The 13812-nt window shown below is 40.9% G+C and overlaps 1 protein-coding gene across 1 annotated transcript; it reads right to left on the bottom strand.

The window, feature by feature from the left end:
* Positions 1-3491: 3491 nt before the first annotated feature.
* LOC147112592 (transcription factor Sox-7-like) lies at positions 3492-13289 on the bottom strand. Its single transcript, XM_085997006.1, has 2 exons — positions 10991-13289; positions 3492-4792 (listed from the first exon to the last, which is right to left on the bottom strand). Exons 1-2 carry the CDS (start codon positions 11217-11219, stop codon positions 3927-3929), a joined length of 1095 nt encoding a protein of 364 aa, XP_085853132.1. The 5' UTR covers positions 11220-13289; the 3' UTR covers positions 3492-3926.
* Between the last annotated feature and the right edge of the window lie 523 nt (positions 13290-13812).

Raw genomic sequence — 13812 nt, forward strand, 5'->3', positions numbered from 1 at the left:
TGGACTCCATGTTCCTAATTGCGGTGGACGCACATTCCAAATGGCCAGAAGTGATCAAGATGAATACCACTACTTCAGAAAAGACAATTGCGGTGTTAAGAACAATATTCGCAAGGAACGGATTGCCAGAACAGATATGTTCGGACAATGGACCACAGTTCGTGTCGGAAGAATTCCAAAAATTCTTAAAGAAGAATGGGGTGAAACATTATACCTCTGCCCCATATCATCCGGCGACAAACGGGTTGGCCGAGAGATTTGTCCAAACATTCAAAAAGGCAATAAAGGCCATGAACGATGATCAGATTCCGCTGCAACACAAGGTGGACAATTTCCTAATGGCATATCGAAACGCCACTCATGCAGTGACTAACCAAAGTCCTGCCATGATGTTTTATAACAGGAGGTTGCGGTCCAGGTTGGACTTGTTAAAACCAAATGTGCGGAGGGAAGTGGAAAACAAACAGTTCCGGCATATTAATAACAAGACCACTCAAAGTTTCGACGTAGGACAACCAGTGTTGGCAAGGGACTATGGAAACGAAAAATGGCAGTCCGGAACAATTCGGGCCAGACAAGGACCTCTGATGTACACAGTAGATATTGGTAACAATGTGATAAGGCGTCATGCGGATCAACTGGTAGAATCGAGAGCAAGGGTCGAACCCATGGTTGCGACAGAGACAACTGTGGAAGACGTTAATGAACCTGAAGCATCTACCTCGGCAGGGAATGTACCTGATGATGACGTCCAATACATAGGAAACCAACTAGAGGAGTCACCTCAGCAACAAGAATCAGAGACCACTGAAAGGCGTTATCCAACCTGAATCAGAAGGCCTCCTGAGAGACTGAACCTTTGAACTGTTTATACCTGAAGTTATATATGTATATATGTTATGTTAAATGGGGATATGACTGTTAAGCTAAAAAGGGAGGATTGTGGTGTATGTAACCTGTTCCACCTTAAGAGAACTTAAGCCTGTTCCACCTTAAGAGATGTACTACTTTCTCTGGCTGCTGTATACGTAATACCGGTGGTGACCACCGGTATATAAGTACTGTGTAGTGATATTGCTGTTAGTATAGCCCTGACCTCCAACTAGTAAAGACCTGTTGAAACGTTATTCTTGTAGTCTGTGTCAGTAATTAATCTTAATTACAACTAGAACACACAGACTTAACAGTGGTGAAGTGATTAAGTGCAGTGACAGCAATGGCTAGGTAAGGGTGCAAAGGAAGCAAGGGTAAGGTGGGATGTGAAGGAGGAGGCTTACAACGCAGAGTGCTGGTGATGAGAAGAGAAGGGAATCAGATTGAAGGCAAGTGTGATGGGATACTCATTTTTGATGTTTGCACAAGATCATTAAATCTTTTTCGGCACTGGATCCATGAGCATGAACATATGTGGACCTTGCACTGACCTCCTCAGCAATGCACAGCCAGGCTGCCTTGGTTTGCTGAGGAGGCTTCCTCCGGCCATCAGGAGGGAAGAGAATCTCCCTGCGCCCTCTGACAGCATCCACAAGAACATGGAGGGAGTCATCATTAAAACGAGGAGCTGCCTTGCCGCTGGAAGAAGTCATTGTGGATAGCTCAATCTCACTGTGTATCAGAATGCAGAAGAGAAAGGCTTAGGCTGAATGGCAGCTTTAAAAGCAGCTGCTATGATGACGTCATCAGAGGTGGCCAGCCGACCCGATCGCACTCATTGGACAGGCCAGCGTGCCCCATTGAAATCAACAAGCTCATTGAATCAAAATCGGACATCAGCAGCTGATCCCACCGGAAGGGGCTCCAAACCCACCCACCACGCAACCCAACTCCAACCCGCTTCGGGAATTAAAATCGAGCCCGCTGTGTCTGATAAATTCGTGCCAGTTCTCATACTCTGAACCATTTTAATGGTTTCAGGTTCTTTGGATTTAATTATCTCCATCCCTCACTGGGGTGGTCTCGAGGCCCTCTGCTTCTTTCTCAAACGGACCCAAACAGTCCTCATCCACCAGCACCCTCCTCTGCCTGGCTGAACTTGTTCTCACCCTGAGCAACTTCTCTTTTAACTCCACTCACTTCCTCTGGATAAAAAGTATCAACATGAGTATCTGCTTTGCCTATCTTTTTGTAGGATATGCGGAACACTTTGTTCCTAACTGGAACTCTTCCATTGCATTGTTGACTGTGTTGGTGTTGCTTCCTGCTCTCATTCTGACCTGAAGAATTTAATCAACTATGCTTCCATTTTCCACCCGGCCCTCACCTTGGTCCATTTCCCATTTCCATCTGTATTTCAGATTTACAGCATTTGCAGCTTTTTTTCTTTCTATCTAAACTATCTTAACTAGGTGATGGTAAAGTTTCCTACTGTCATAGTGCTTTCATATATTGATATCAATGCATTTTCTTGTAAATCATAGGGCCAATTTCGATGGAGAGAATGCAACTGCGTGCAACAGCAGCATTGCATGCTAGAAGGGAGCTCACCAAGAAGCACTGCAAGAGCCCACCAATTTCGTAACCTTGTGATCTGCATGAACTGGACGTGCTGCATTGGGTGCTCACCCAGGAACCCCAGGAAACCTCTGACTCTTCCCTTCTGGTATTTCTTTCTCTCTATCTGGCAATGGACTTTCCAGATAGCTATTCTAAGCCCACTGACTCCCAGAACAACCTGGATTTTGCCCAAAAAAACCTTTTTAGCTGGACATTCAACCTGCTAACTGCCTCTCTAAGTTCTCTCTCTCCTCGACCCCCCCCCCCATTTTATTCAGCTATCTAAATGGGATAGCTTTCTTTCAGTTCTGATGAAGGATCTACATGTGAAATGTTAACTGGTCTTCTGTCTTCAGATTCTGATGGGCCTATTGTGTATTTCCAGCAATTTCTGTTTTTACTTCGAGAACAGTGTGTTGTAGAATAGGTTTGGAGAAAATCAAGTCAAATATTTAATAGCAAAAAAGATCATGGGGGCTTTTGACAAAGTAAGTAAGTGTCATTTCCATATTAAGTTAACTAGATTTCCTCTTTCGTTTGTTAGGTTATCCTCACTCCCCCACTCCATGCTATCTCATCAGCTGTTCCTGGGGTCAAGGTGATGCCTTCTTAATCCAGCCAGTGGAAGCAGTGCTACATGATTTAATTTGTCACTTTCACTCTCTCCTTTTGTGGAAGATCCTTGCCACTCAATAACTGGGATGAAATCAATTACTTGCCATGTGGGGAACTGTAGAACCTGTTTGCTTGTTGCAGTGTAGCGTGCTAGTGCAAGCTTTTCATTGTGCAGCATTTAGTGCAGTGTTGAGCTGAATCACTGGGCCACAGTCTAATTGACAACTTTCTTCACAAATCCCAAATGGTCAGATGCCATTTCTAGAATAGCAGTATGTGTAATATTTGTCATTAAAAATTAAATCTGACCAAATATGGCAATATTTTTAAATTGGATTTTAAAAGCCATGATGGATGTTCAGCAACTTAAAAAGAAACTGCAATTAAAATGCCATAAAACATTTATTAAATTGAAATGATTCATGATTCATTCAGTAACAGATCAGTTAGTTCAGATCACTTAAATTTTCTCAATCCAATAGAACAGTTTGCTACGTAGTCAAACATTTGAAATGAGAAGGCTTACAATAACCACATAGGAAAAATGAAGCAATCACTGGATATTTAAATATATCTTGCAAGCTCTTTACAAGCACAAACATTTCAGCCTAAAGTTTGGAAAGCAAGTAATCCAAGTATCAAGCAGCTTTATATTTTATTTTGGAAGTGTTGCAAAAAAATTACTTCAAACCAACATAAATATTTTGGTTCTTAATCATTACTGGTTTATTTTACCACCCTGAGGAGATTTCCATGTCCAGAGATCTTTGTAATTAATACTGTTGTTACTCAGACAGGTTTAAGTCTATTTGTTTGGTCTAGGAGCCACTGTAGCTATTGTAATATGCTGCTGTAGCATCTGCTAACACAGATATAAGACTCCTCTCTGAACTTGTGCCTCCTGATGGACTGACGTCAGGTAAATGTGAATTAATTACCATCCCTGCTTGATTTAGATGACTGGAGGTGTTCAAATACTGATCGAACTCATTGCGGTCCACTTCTCCTAAAAGCTCAGCCTGGCTGATATGCTCCAGGTTGTCTAGATGATGATGGTCACGAGGTGGAGAAAGGTGGACTGATGTGCTTGAGTTCATGGACTGGAAGGCTGGATGCTGGATCCGGTTATAATAAGGAGGTGGTGGAGGGTGGCTGGCTGCAGGGTGCATCATGGTAGATCTATTTTGGGGGAGAGAGATCTGACTGAGATGTTCACATTGAATGGGGCTTTGACTGTATTCTGAATGATACATTACTCCATTCACCTGAGAAGGAGAATCTTCTGTACACGGAGGTGGAAAGAAACTGTGATCAGCTTCAATCACATCCAGAGGGGACATCTCCGGGGTGGGTAGGCCGTAGTTGTCGAAGCTGCTGTTTGTGGTCTGTGTTTCCCTGAATCTGCTGATTGCAGGAAGTCTTGAGGCTGGTGGATAGCCTTTATCCTCTTCCTCCTCCAGAGGTCCCCTACAGACTCTTCGACCGTGGACAGGAGGCTGACCGTGGGGGAAGTTGTTGAGCAGGAAGCTGGGGTCTACACGTTTGCAGAGACGTTTGATCTGTTTTTTCCTCCGAGGCCTGTATTTGTAATTGGGATGATCCTGCATGTGCTGGACTCGTAATCTTTCAGCTTCTTCCACAAAAGGCCTCTTCTGGGAAGGGGTAAGCGCTTTCCATGATTTGCCTAAAAGATATCCCATGATTTCAATCAGAAGTGACAAAAGCATATTTATCTACAATTCATAGTTAACACCATTCCTTCTACACTCACTCTGTTATCCATAATTAAATTTATGCAATGAGTGAGTATGCTTTTGCAGTAAAATATAATCTGACTGTTTTACTATGAAGAATAAACACCAATACTTTCTTTGATATGATAATAACTCTTGTCACATAACATTGGAAGGAAGATTAACTGCTTTCAATGTTTAAAATATGAAAGAAAAGCAATATTGTTTAATAAAGAGGGGCATTACTTATTTGATTTTGTTTGCCCATGTGGTATGAATGAAATATGTGGTGAGCAAGACTAAAACCTTTATTTTTAAAGTTTCAAATAATAAATAAAAGGGTTCTTTAGGCATTTGCTTTGTAGATTGTTTTAAATGACCAGTTGTGGCCACATGGATAAAGAGATGGTTGGAGGGCAGAAAGCAAAGGATATGGGTAAAAGAAAGTTTCTTAGAATGGAAAGATCTGGGGAGTGGTATTCCACAGGAGTCTGTGTTGGGGCCATTCCTATTTACTATATACATAAATGAGTGTTTCCACGGGCGGGTTAGACAGTACTAAGAGGCAGAAATTTAAGATGTTTGCAGACGACACAAAGCTGGGTGGGCATGTGTGCTGTGAGGAGGATGCCGAGAAACTCCAGGATGATTTGGACAGGTTGGATGATTGGGCAGATGCACTATAATGTGGATAAATGCGAGGTTATCCACTTTGGTGACAAAAACAGGAAGGCAGATTATTATCTGAATGGCAATAGATTGGGAGAAGGGGAAGTGCAACGAGACCTGGGTGTCCTTGTGCACCAGTCGCTGAAGGTAAGCATGCAGGTGCAGCAGACGGTTAAGAAGGCAAATGGTATGTTGGCCTTCATAGCGAGAGGGAGTGCAGCGAAGATTCACCAGACTGATACCTGGGATGGCAGGAATGACGTATGAGGAGAGATTGGGTGGATTGGGCTTGTATTCGCTGGAGTTTAGAAGAATGAGAGGGGATCTCATTGAAACTTATAAAATTCTAACAGGACTAGACAGACTAGATGCAGGAAGGATGTTCCCGATGGCGGGGGAGTCCAGAACCAGGGGACACAGTCTAAAGATAAGGGGTAAGCCATTTAGGACAGAGATGAGGAGGAATTTCTTCACCCAGAGAGTGGTGAACCTGTGGAATTCTCTACCACAAAAGGCAGTTGAGGCCAATTCATTAAATATATTCAAGAAGGAGTTAGATATATTTCTTAAGGCTAAAGGGATCAAGGGTATGGGGAGAAGGCAGGGACAGGGTACTGAATTTGGATGATCAGCCATGATCTCATTAAATGGCGGAGCAGGCTCGAGGGGCCGAATGGCCTACTCCTGCTCCTATCTTCTATGTTTCTATGTTTCTATGAGAAAAGTAAGAAAAAATGTCTTTACTCAGAGGATAGTTAGAAAGTGGATTTCTCTGCCACAAATAATTGTTGATACTGAGTTCATAAATTATTTTAAAAGCTAATTAGATAGCTGTTTGAAAAACAAAAATATGAAAGAGTATGGAGAGCGAGAACAAGAGTGGGATTAGACTGGGTGGCTCACGTGGAGAAAAGCATCTGCACAGACTTGATGGCTGAATGGTCCATTTCTGTGCTTTAACGATATATGAAGTTTAAGTTCCCGCTTTATATTCTTACCCTGTGAATCCATTAGATTTTGCATTCTTTTAAAACTAAAATATATTTTTTAATGTTTTTACAGAGCATTAACCCACAGCAAGACTTTGAGAGCTTTCAATTAGGTTATTCTTCATAACCTTTTCAGTGTCATGGGATGTCTGTCCTCTAATAGTGAATACTCCCTGAAAGTCAATGGAAGTGCTTTTGTTGGAAGAAGTTGTAGATATATTGGTAGACTGGTTCACTTTCTGCATTCAAGCAGGAAGAGAAGCAACCTTCCGCTATAATCAGTATATTACTTGCCTGCCAAGGTGAACACAAAGTGAAATAGAAATTTAGAAGGGCGAAACTCTCTTGCTTGCAAAGTAGCATCAGGGTTTTCAAGTCAATAATTATTTTTCCTGTGCACCCAGATCATTTAAAAAAAAACTTTATTATTGATTTATTGAAGTATAAAACAAGGTTTGCACTGGGGTACGTTTAGAATGCAATCAATCCTAGCTTTTACAATTTTCAGAAATCTATCATGTCCCACAGGTTAAGTGCCGATCGTGATAAATTACTCGACCATTTTGCAGTATGTAACACTATTTCCTTAAGAAAGTGTTTTAAGAAAAGTTGGATTGCAAGATAGAGTTTAATATAATTTCCCTCCCTTGTAAACGGAGGAATATTTGCAGTTTATTTAGGAATATTTGCGTATATTTTGAATAGTAAATTAGGTGGCATAAGATTGTAGTTAATGACTCAAAAACAGTGGGCGAAGGAGGGGTTGGCCAGAACTAAAAATAATTTGCACAGAGAAACATCCTGTGCTTACATGGATTTTCAGCAAACCCTTTGATATCTTTGTAAACATTGTTTCAGCAAGTGGCTCCTACACAAAAGGAAACAACAGAGGTAATAGAGGCCATACTGATCATATCTTTCTATGTAGTGGGAAGCCTGAACATTAGTTATTATTGACTTTGATTGCTCATTATAAATAGTAGAAATCTATTTGCCAAATGAAAATCTGGATCAAGTTACTGTAGTACCTGAAATAGATATAAGGCAACAGCAAGTTGTATGCTAAACGTGCAAGAACTGGAGTTAACTCAAAATGATTAGAAAGTAGCTAAAAGGTCAGTTGGTTAATATTTGGGTCAAGCTCTGTAATCTACATTGAAGCAGGTTGACCTATAACTTGTATTCAGAATTTTTTCCTGACTCTTCATATTTTATTCTGTCCATTTTCAGTAAGGGAATTAGCTCCTTTAAATGGCCGTATAGAAGTCTTAGGTAGGCCATTTAACCCTGGCAATTATTTTATGCATAAATAAGTCCTGATAATATTTTAGATTTCCCAGGGCCTACCCTCTTGCTTTCTTTGATATTTTTCCCACTGTAATACCAGGGAAGAAGAAACTTAATTCATCTTCTGAAGGATTATATTTGGTCATATATAAATGTTCATAAAAGAAGCAAATATAATGTTAACCATTGCTCAGATTTTACCAAAACACTAATGACTGTGTTAACTGTTTGGAGTTGTTGCACATTTGTACTTTTCAAATTAGAATGGTTAGTTATCCTGCCTATAATCTTGGGCAAATTCTATGCCACCATTAATTATAACATGTATTAATTCAGAAGATTAGAAGATAAATACGGACAATGAAGACCACCCAATTGTTTCTTAAGTGACTCCAAGGTTTTTGTCTCCACTACTCTACCTGACCTGAAGTCTATTGCAGGTGCTGCTGCTTGGCATCAGTCCCATAATTGTCTTCCACCAATTTGAATGTATGCCCCCTTCTCACAGTTTAGCTGGAGGTAGTGCTTTAGATTTACCTTTTCTATACTATTTAATAGCTTCTGTATTGCTTCCTTTCAAGGGCCAGGCTTCTCCACTCCTTTCTCATAATTTAATGCCTTTGACACCAGGGATTAACCTTAACTGTTCTCTGCACCTCTTCTATGCCTTGAATGTTTCATTTGTCTCTTGGTAACCAAAACTCAAAACAGTATTCAGGGCGCAGACGGACCACAGTCATATATGGTTTCATCATGACATCCTCAAACGTATACTCTACTAATTTGACAATACAGTTCAGCTGTCTATTTGCTTTGCTTTCACAAGGGCTGGACACGTTAGCCAAGATTTTCCGATCGCTGTTATTTTAGTACTGGTGTTAACCTGTTTAAAATAAGTAGGTCAAAGGGTTAAAATAACACCAATTGGAAAATCTAGGCTGTTAAATGTCAAGACCTAGATTTCTTTCACTTTCACCCGTAGGCAGTTTGACGCAATTCATAGAGTACGTATGCCACCCAATTTTTCTTCCAATGTGTGGTGCCTTACAATTATCTATATTGAATTTCATCTGCCATAGTTCTGTCCACATGTAGATGCTATTTATCTCATTTTGTAGGCCCCTGCCTCCCTCTTATTAGATGAGACCTTCTTCCGCACTCTGTGCCCCAATTTAGCATCATCTACAAATTTGACCAATTTGCATTGAAGTTGAGTCCAAGTTGTAAATTCGAAATGGTCATTTATCCTGGGGCACGCCAGTCCAGTAAATGGAGAAAAATGGATTATCAGTACTTTCTTTCTTGTCTATTTTTGTTTTCAGTTGTTTCACTCAAAGTTTTCTTGTTTCTTTTACCCCCCGGACTATATTGGTGTAACTCCTTAAATAAGCTTCAGACATCCCACCCAATCCTGATCCCTCATTATGTTTTCCTTTTCAAGGAATATATTAAATACTGGTCCTTGTAGAAGGAGGTGTTTAGGTGCCACCTAGTGGGCTTTTCTGTTCACTCAAATCAATAACACTAGAGACTAAAGCATGATTTGAAATCAAAACTGGGATCACATTGCACACTGAATTAAACAATATTGGATAGACTAGAAAGTTATCTATGCAGAAACACCTTTGGTATGCATGTGAAATTATGCCTAACATTATTCTATTAAAATGTACTTTCACTTTCCTTTGAGATATAGCTCGTCACATTTACATGATTGCATTGTTATGTGGGAAGGCCTGTATAAATCAACATTTTAGACCCACTTCAAATCAAACCCAGGCACAAACACAAATCTTACAACATAGGTAGAAGGTTTAAATTATTTTTAGATAAATTCAATATTTGTGAAAATTGGAGGCATAACATATTTTTCTCTTAATCAAGACTTTCCCTAAATTTTTTAAGAACTGATCACCTCCAGCCCAATTCTGTTTCAATTTATGAGGTTAATTTCTTAGAGGAAGATAACATTGTACTTATTTTAGCTGCATTAAAATTCTCTTGGGTTATTTCATCCTTTAACACACCACAAAATGAATTTGGATCGATCTGAAGGCACAATAAGGAGGTTATGACAAACCAACAGAAAAATTGTGCAAACCTATTATAAAGCTATGGCATATACTTCAACTACCAACTTAGCTATTGCTAGTTGGAAAAAAATCTGTAAGGCCCAGCTTTTGAGTTTGAATGCAGTAGGTAGAGCAATTCAAAGTGTCAAGTATTCAATGGAATCACTTTAGCCTTTGTATACCTGCAGTACTTGGGACTAAGGTGAAACTAAATTCTTCCCCAACAGGCTGAATATGGCTGACAATATAATTACAACACACCTGAAACATTTAGACATATAGTAGAGGATTGTTCATTTGTATGATAGAGTAATGGAATACTCTAATGTTACGTTCGCTGTGCTTTAAAACTATTTATGTGCCATAATGTGTCAATACTGTTTTTCCAAAGTGGAAGCAAATGTATTAACAGCAGAATTTTAGAAATGCACATTAAAAGTCCTAATTAAATTCTTGTAAGAAAACACAAGCTCTGGTCACATGTGTAATTTTAAAAGAAACGCTTCTGGTAAGTTTTACTGATCCATTATATAGTCTGGAAATTAGCAAAGTCTAGCAAACTAGATTAAACACACTTCATTAAAGGGCTAAATTTTAGTTGTGGGAAGAATATAGATCCTTTCATATGTTAACCATTTTTTTTCTTAATCTATAAAATCATGTACATGTAGTTTATTTAACAAAATGTAAACTTTAAAAATCAAATAATTACAGCTCACCATTTACAATCACTTACTTAGACCAATACGATTTAGAAAGAAGCAGGATTAAATAAAACTTTGTGTAATGAAAAGTGTTTCAGGTGTGCTGTAATTATAAAATTATCTTTTCGATTGCAAATAATCTTTGATCCAGATAACTAAAAACAGTAATTTGTATTTTCTATATTCTACATATGTTCATTTATGCATTTCTAGAAATTAGCAAATAAAGTGGTGAATTCTTCTTCTTTAAAATAACTTCAAATACTTAAAGAAAAGCCCTGTATTTAGGGTGAATCAGTTTTCCGGCTTAGATTGAAGTGCAACCTTAGATGCAGCATTAAGTCTATGTACTATCACGTGTGACTAATATGCTTCTGTTACAATTAAAGTTTGATAATATATTGTTAAAAGTTTTTGTGCATACTTACCCAGCATTTTGCTGAGCTCTGCGTTGTGTAGATCAGGGTTTTGGATCGCTAATTTTTTCCTCTCGTCCTTAGCCCAGACCATGAAGGCATTCATGGGTCTGCGGATTCGTGGCTCAGCTTTGTTCCTGCCTGGAGATTCGTGAGCTGTGAGCCCAGCCCTGGGCTTTCCTTCCCCAGCAGGAGAGTCCAAACCCTCTGTCCATGAGTATGGGCTCATTATTGTAGCCATCACTGTGAATCGGATCACTTTAATCAAAAATAATCCCTACAACTTTTTTGATTTTTATATAAAAGCAAGTAGGATTAAATCACAGTGGTGCTGGTGCTTAAAGCTGGTGAGATCAAGTCCCAGATCAGGAAGAGAGAGTCCCAGATTCATTTATTCCCTCAGTGTCAGTTGATGGTAACTTTAACCAATGGCCATGAGGCTGTTTTTAATAGAAGCTCCTCCCTTTGACTGGTTCTGCAATCAAACAGCTCAGACTTGTAACTTAAAACTACAGAGCAGAAAGGGGGAGTGTTCCTTATGAACCCCTCAACATCTATACAAATCAAGTTATTTTGACCACTATAAACTGAAGTGTGAACTGAATTAAAGGTGAATTATTGTAGGATATTGTGATTGTATTTTCCAATAAATGTATTGCTCATATTAAAAATTTATACTATAGGAAGAAACAAGTGTAAAACTAAACACTTGCTTTTAAATTACATTGTTTTTACTAGGGTTTCACACTTCTACTGTTAACACTTGACACAAAATTAGCAAATGGAGATAAATTGCTCTTAAATGAGGAGTGTAATTTCCATTAATTTTATTTAAACTATTTAGCATGTTCATTGCATTTTATTGGTGAGGGTGTTAGCGCACGCAGTGAGCGTCCGTCGGAAGTAAATAGAGTAGGCAGCACTGCCATTTTGGAGCTCAACGCTCCAGCTAACGCCCTCTCTTAAGCTTGCACAGCTGAACATGCATTCAGCAACAGGAGGGACCCCCCACCAGCAATATTTAAAGGGATCATCACCTACTTACAGGTTAATTGCTGATTGTTTTCTATTGGCTGTTGCTACGGTTCTACAAGTGTTTGGAGCTTTCTAGAGTTATTTAAAGTTGCAAAACTCTACAGGGAGTGATGTGGCAGGTGCTGAAGGACCTTTTCCTGATTCAAGGGTTCTGCGCAAATCAGTTGCTGCCAGACATGGGTGCATTAGTAGGCAATCCACTTGGAATACAGCATGACTTGAAGAATGAACAGTGGTTGAGGAGAACAACCTGCTGGAAGAGGGAGGAGGAGGAAGGGGAGAAGGGCTCTCACCAGTAGGCCATATCTGCCCAGGGTGTTCAGGAGCAATTCTCCTACCTGAACCTCAGCGAGGAACAATGTATGAGATGTCTGCACTTCAATAAGGACATCCTCACTGAAATCTGCCACCTGCGGCAGCCACAACTGCAACCTCAGAGCAGGGTAAGGATCGCATTGCCAGTGGCTGTGAAAGTGACCATGGCGATGAACTTTTATGCGTCGGACTCCTTCCAGGCTGGAGCTGGAGATATTTGCAACATCTCGCCGTTTGCCATCCAGTGTTGAGTAAGGGAGGTCACTGAGGTTCTCTATTCAAAGAGAGCTGACAACATCTCATTCTCTCTTGTCAGAGACCAGCAGGCGGTGCAAGCACTCAGCTTTGCTAGGATTTCAGGCTTCGCTATGGTGCAGGGTGCCTTGACTGCACGCACATCGCTTTATGGGTGCTGCATGTCAACTCTGCCATATACCGGAACCAAAAGGGATTCCACTCCTCAACTTCCAGCTGGTGTGTGACCATAGGCAGCAAATCATGCAGGTCAATGCCAAAGTATCCTGGCAGCAGTCATGATGCCTTCATTCTGCGGCAGTCTGCTGTGCCAATTGCATTTGAGCCACCACAGCAAACCAAAGGGAGGCTACTGGGTGACATGGGCTATCCACTGACGACAGGGCTCATCACTCTGGTGTGCAACCCACGCTCACGTGGGCAGCATGCATACAATGAAAGCCATGCTGCCACACGAAATGTGATAGAGCAGACCATTGGCATGCTCAAACAACGCTTCCGCTGCCTGGACCATTCTGGAAGAGCCCTGCGGGTGTTAAGATTCCTGGTGCTCTGTTGCATGCTGCACAATCTCACCATCATGAGGGCACAGGCCTTGCCACCAGCTATACTGCGAGCAGCTGAGGAGAAGGAAGAAGAAGAGGAGGAAGAGGAAGGGAGGCAGCAACCTAGACAACCCCTTTCTGGCTGGGCTATCCATGAAGAACTCATCCAGGTGCGATACCAGTAAATGCAACCACAAGTCCCCATTCACCAACAGTCCCACACCTTACCTTCCCTCTGTCACTGATCGTCACAGCGAAAATAAAAGCCACCACTAAACAAACATTTCAAACCAAATTTAATAATGAAATAATGCCATATTGCATAAAACGCAAACTAATCACCCTTGTGCATTCCCTTAGTGCCTATCATCCATGTGCCTTTGCCTGTCCGAGTGCTCCTACGCAGTGCTACCCCAGTGGCTGCAGCAGGGCTGATGGAAGGCTGCTGACTTTCAGTGGAAGAGACTGCAGATGACCTCGAGCAGCTCTGGGCCTAGAAGCCACAGCTACGGACTGCACCATCTCAGCATGGGCAACAGCAGTCTGGGCTGGCTGGCTGACAGGCAACAGCAAAGGCGTTGGTGGAGTGTCAGTGGTGCGAGGACAAACGCTGTCATCCTGAGAGAGGACAGCAGGTTCATGCTCCACAGAGCCAGTGACACTCCCCACTGCTGGAGGGCAAAT

This window comes from Somniosus microcephalus, chromosome 9 (genome assembly GCF_052327205.1).
Source record: "Somniosus microcephalus isolate GS21.2 chromosome 9, FLI_Smic_1.0, whole genome shotgun sequence".
Classification (NCBI taxonomy): domain Eukaryota; kingdom Metazoa; phylum Chordata; class Chondrichthyes; order Squaliformes; family Somniosidae; genus Somniosus; species Somniosus microcephalus.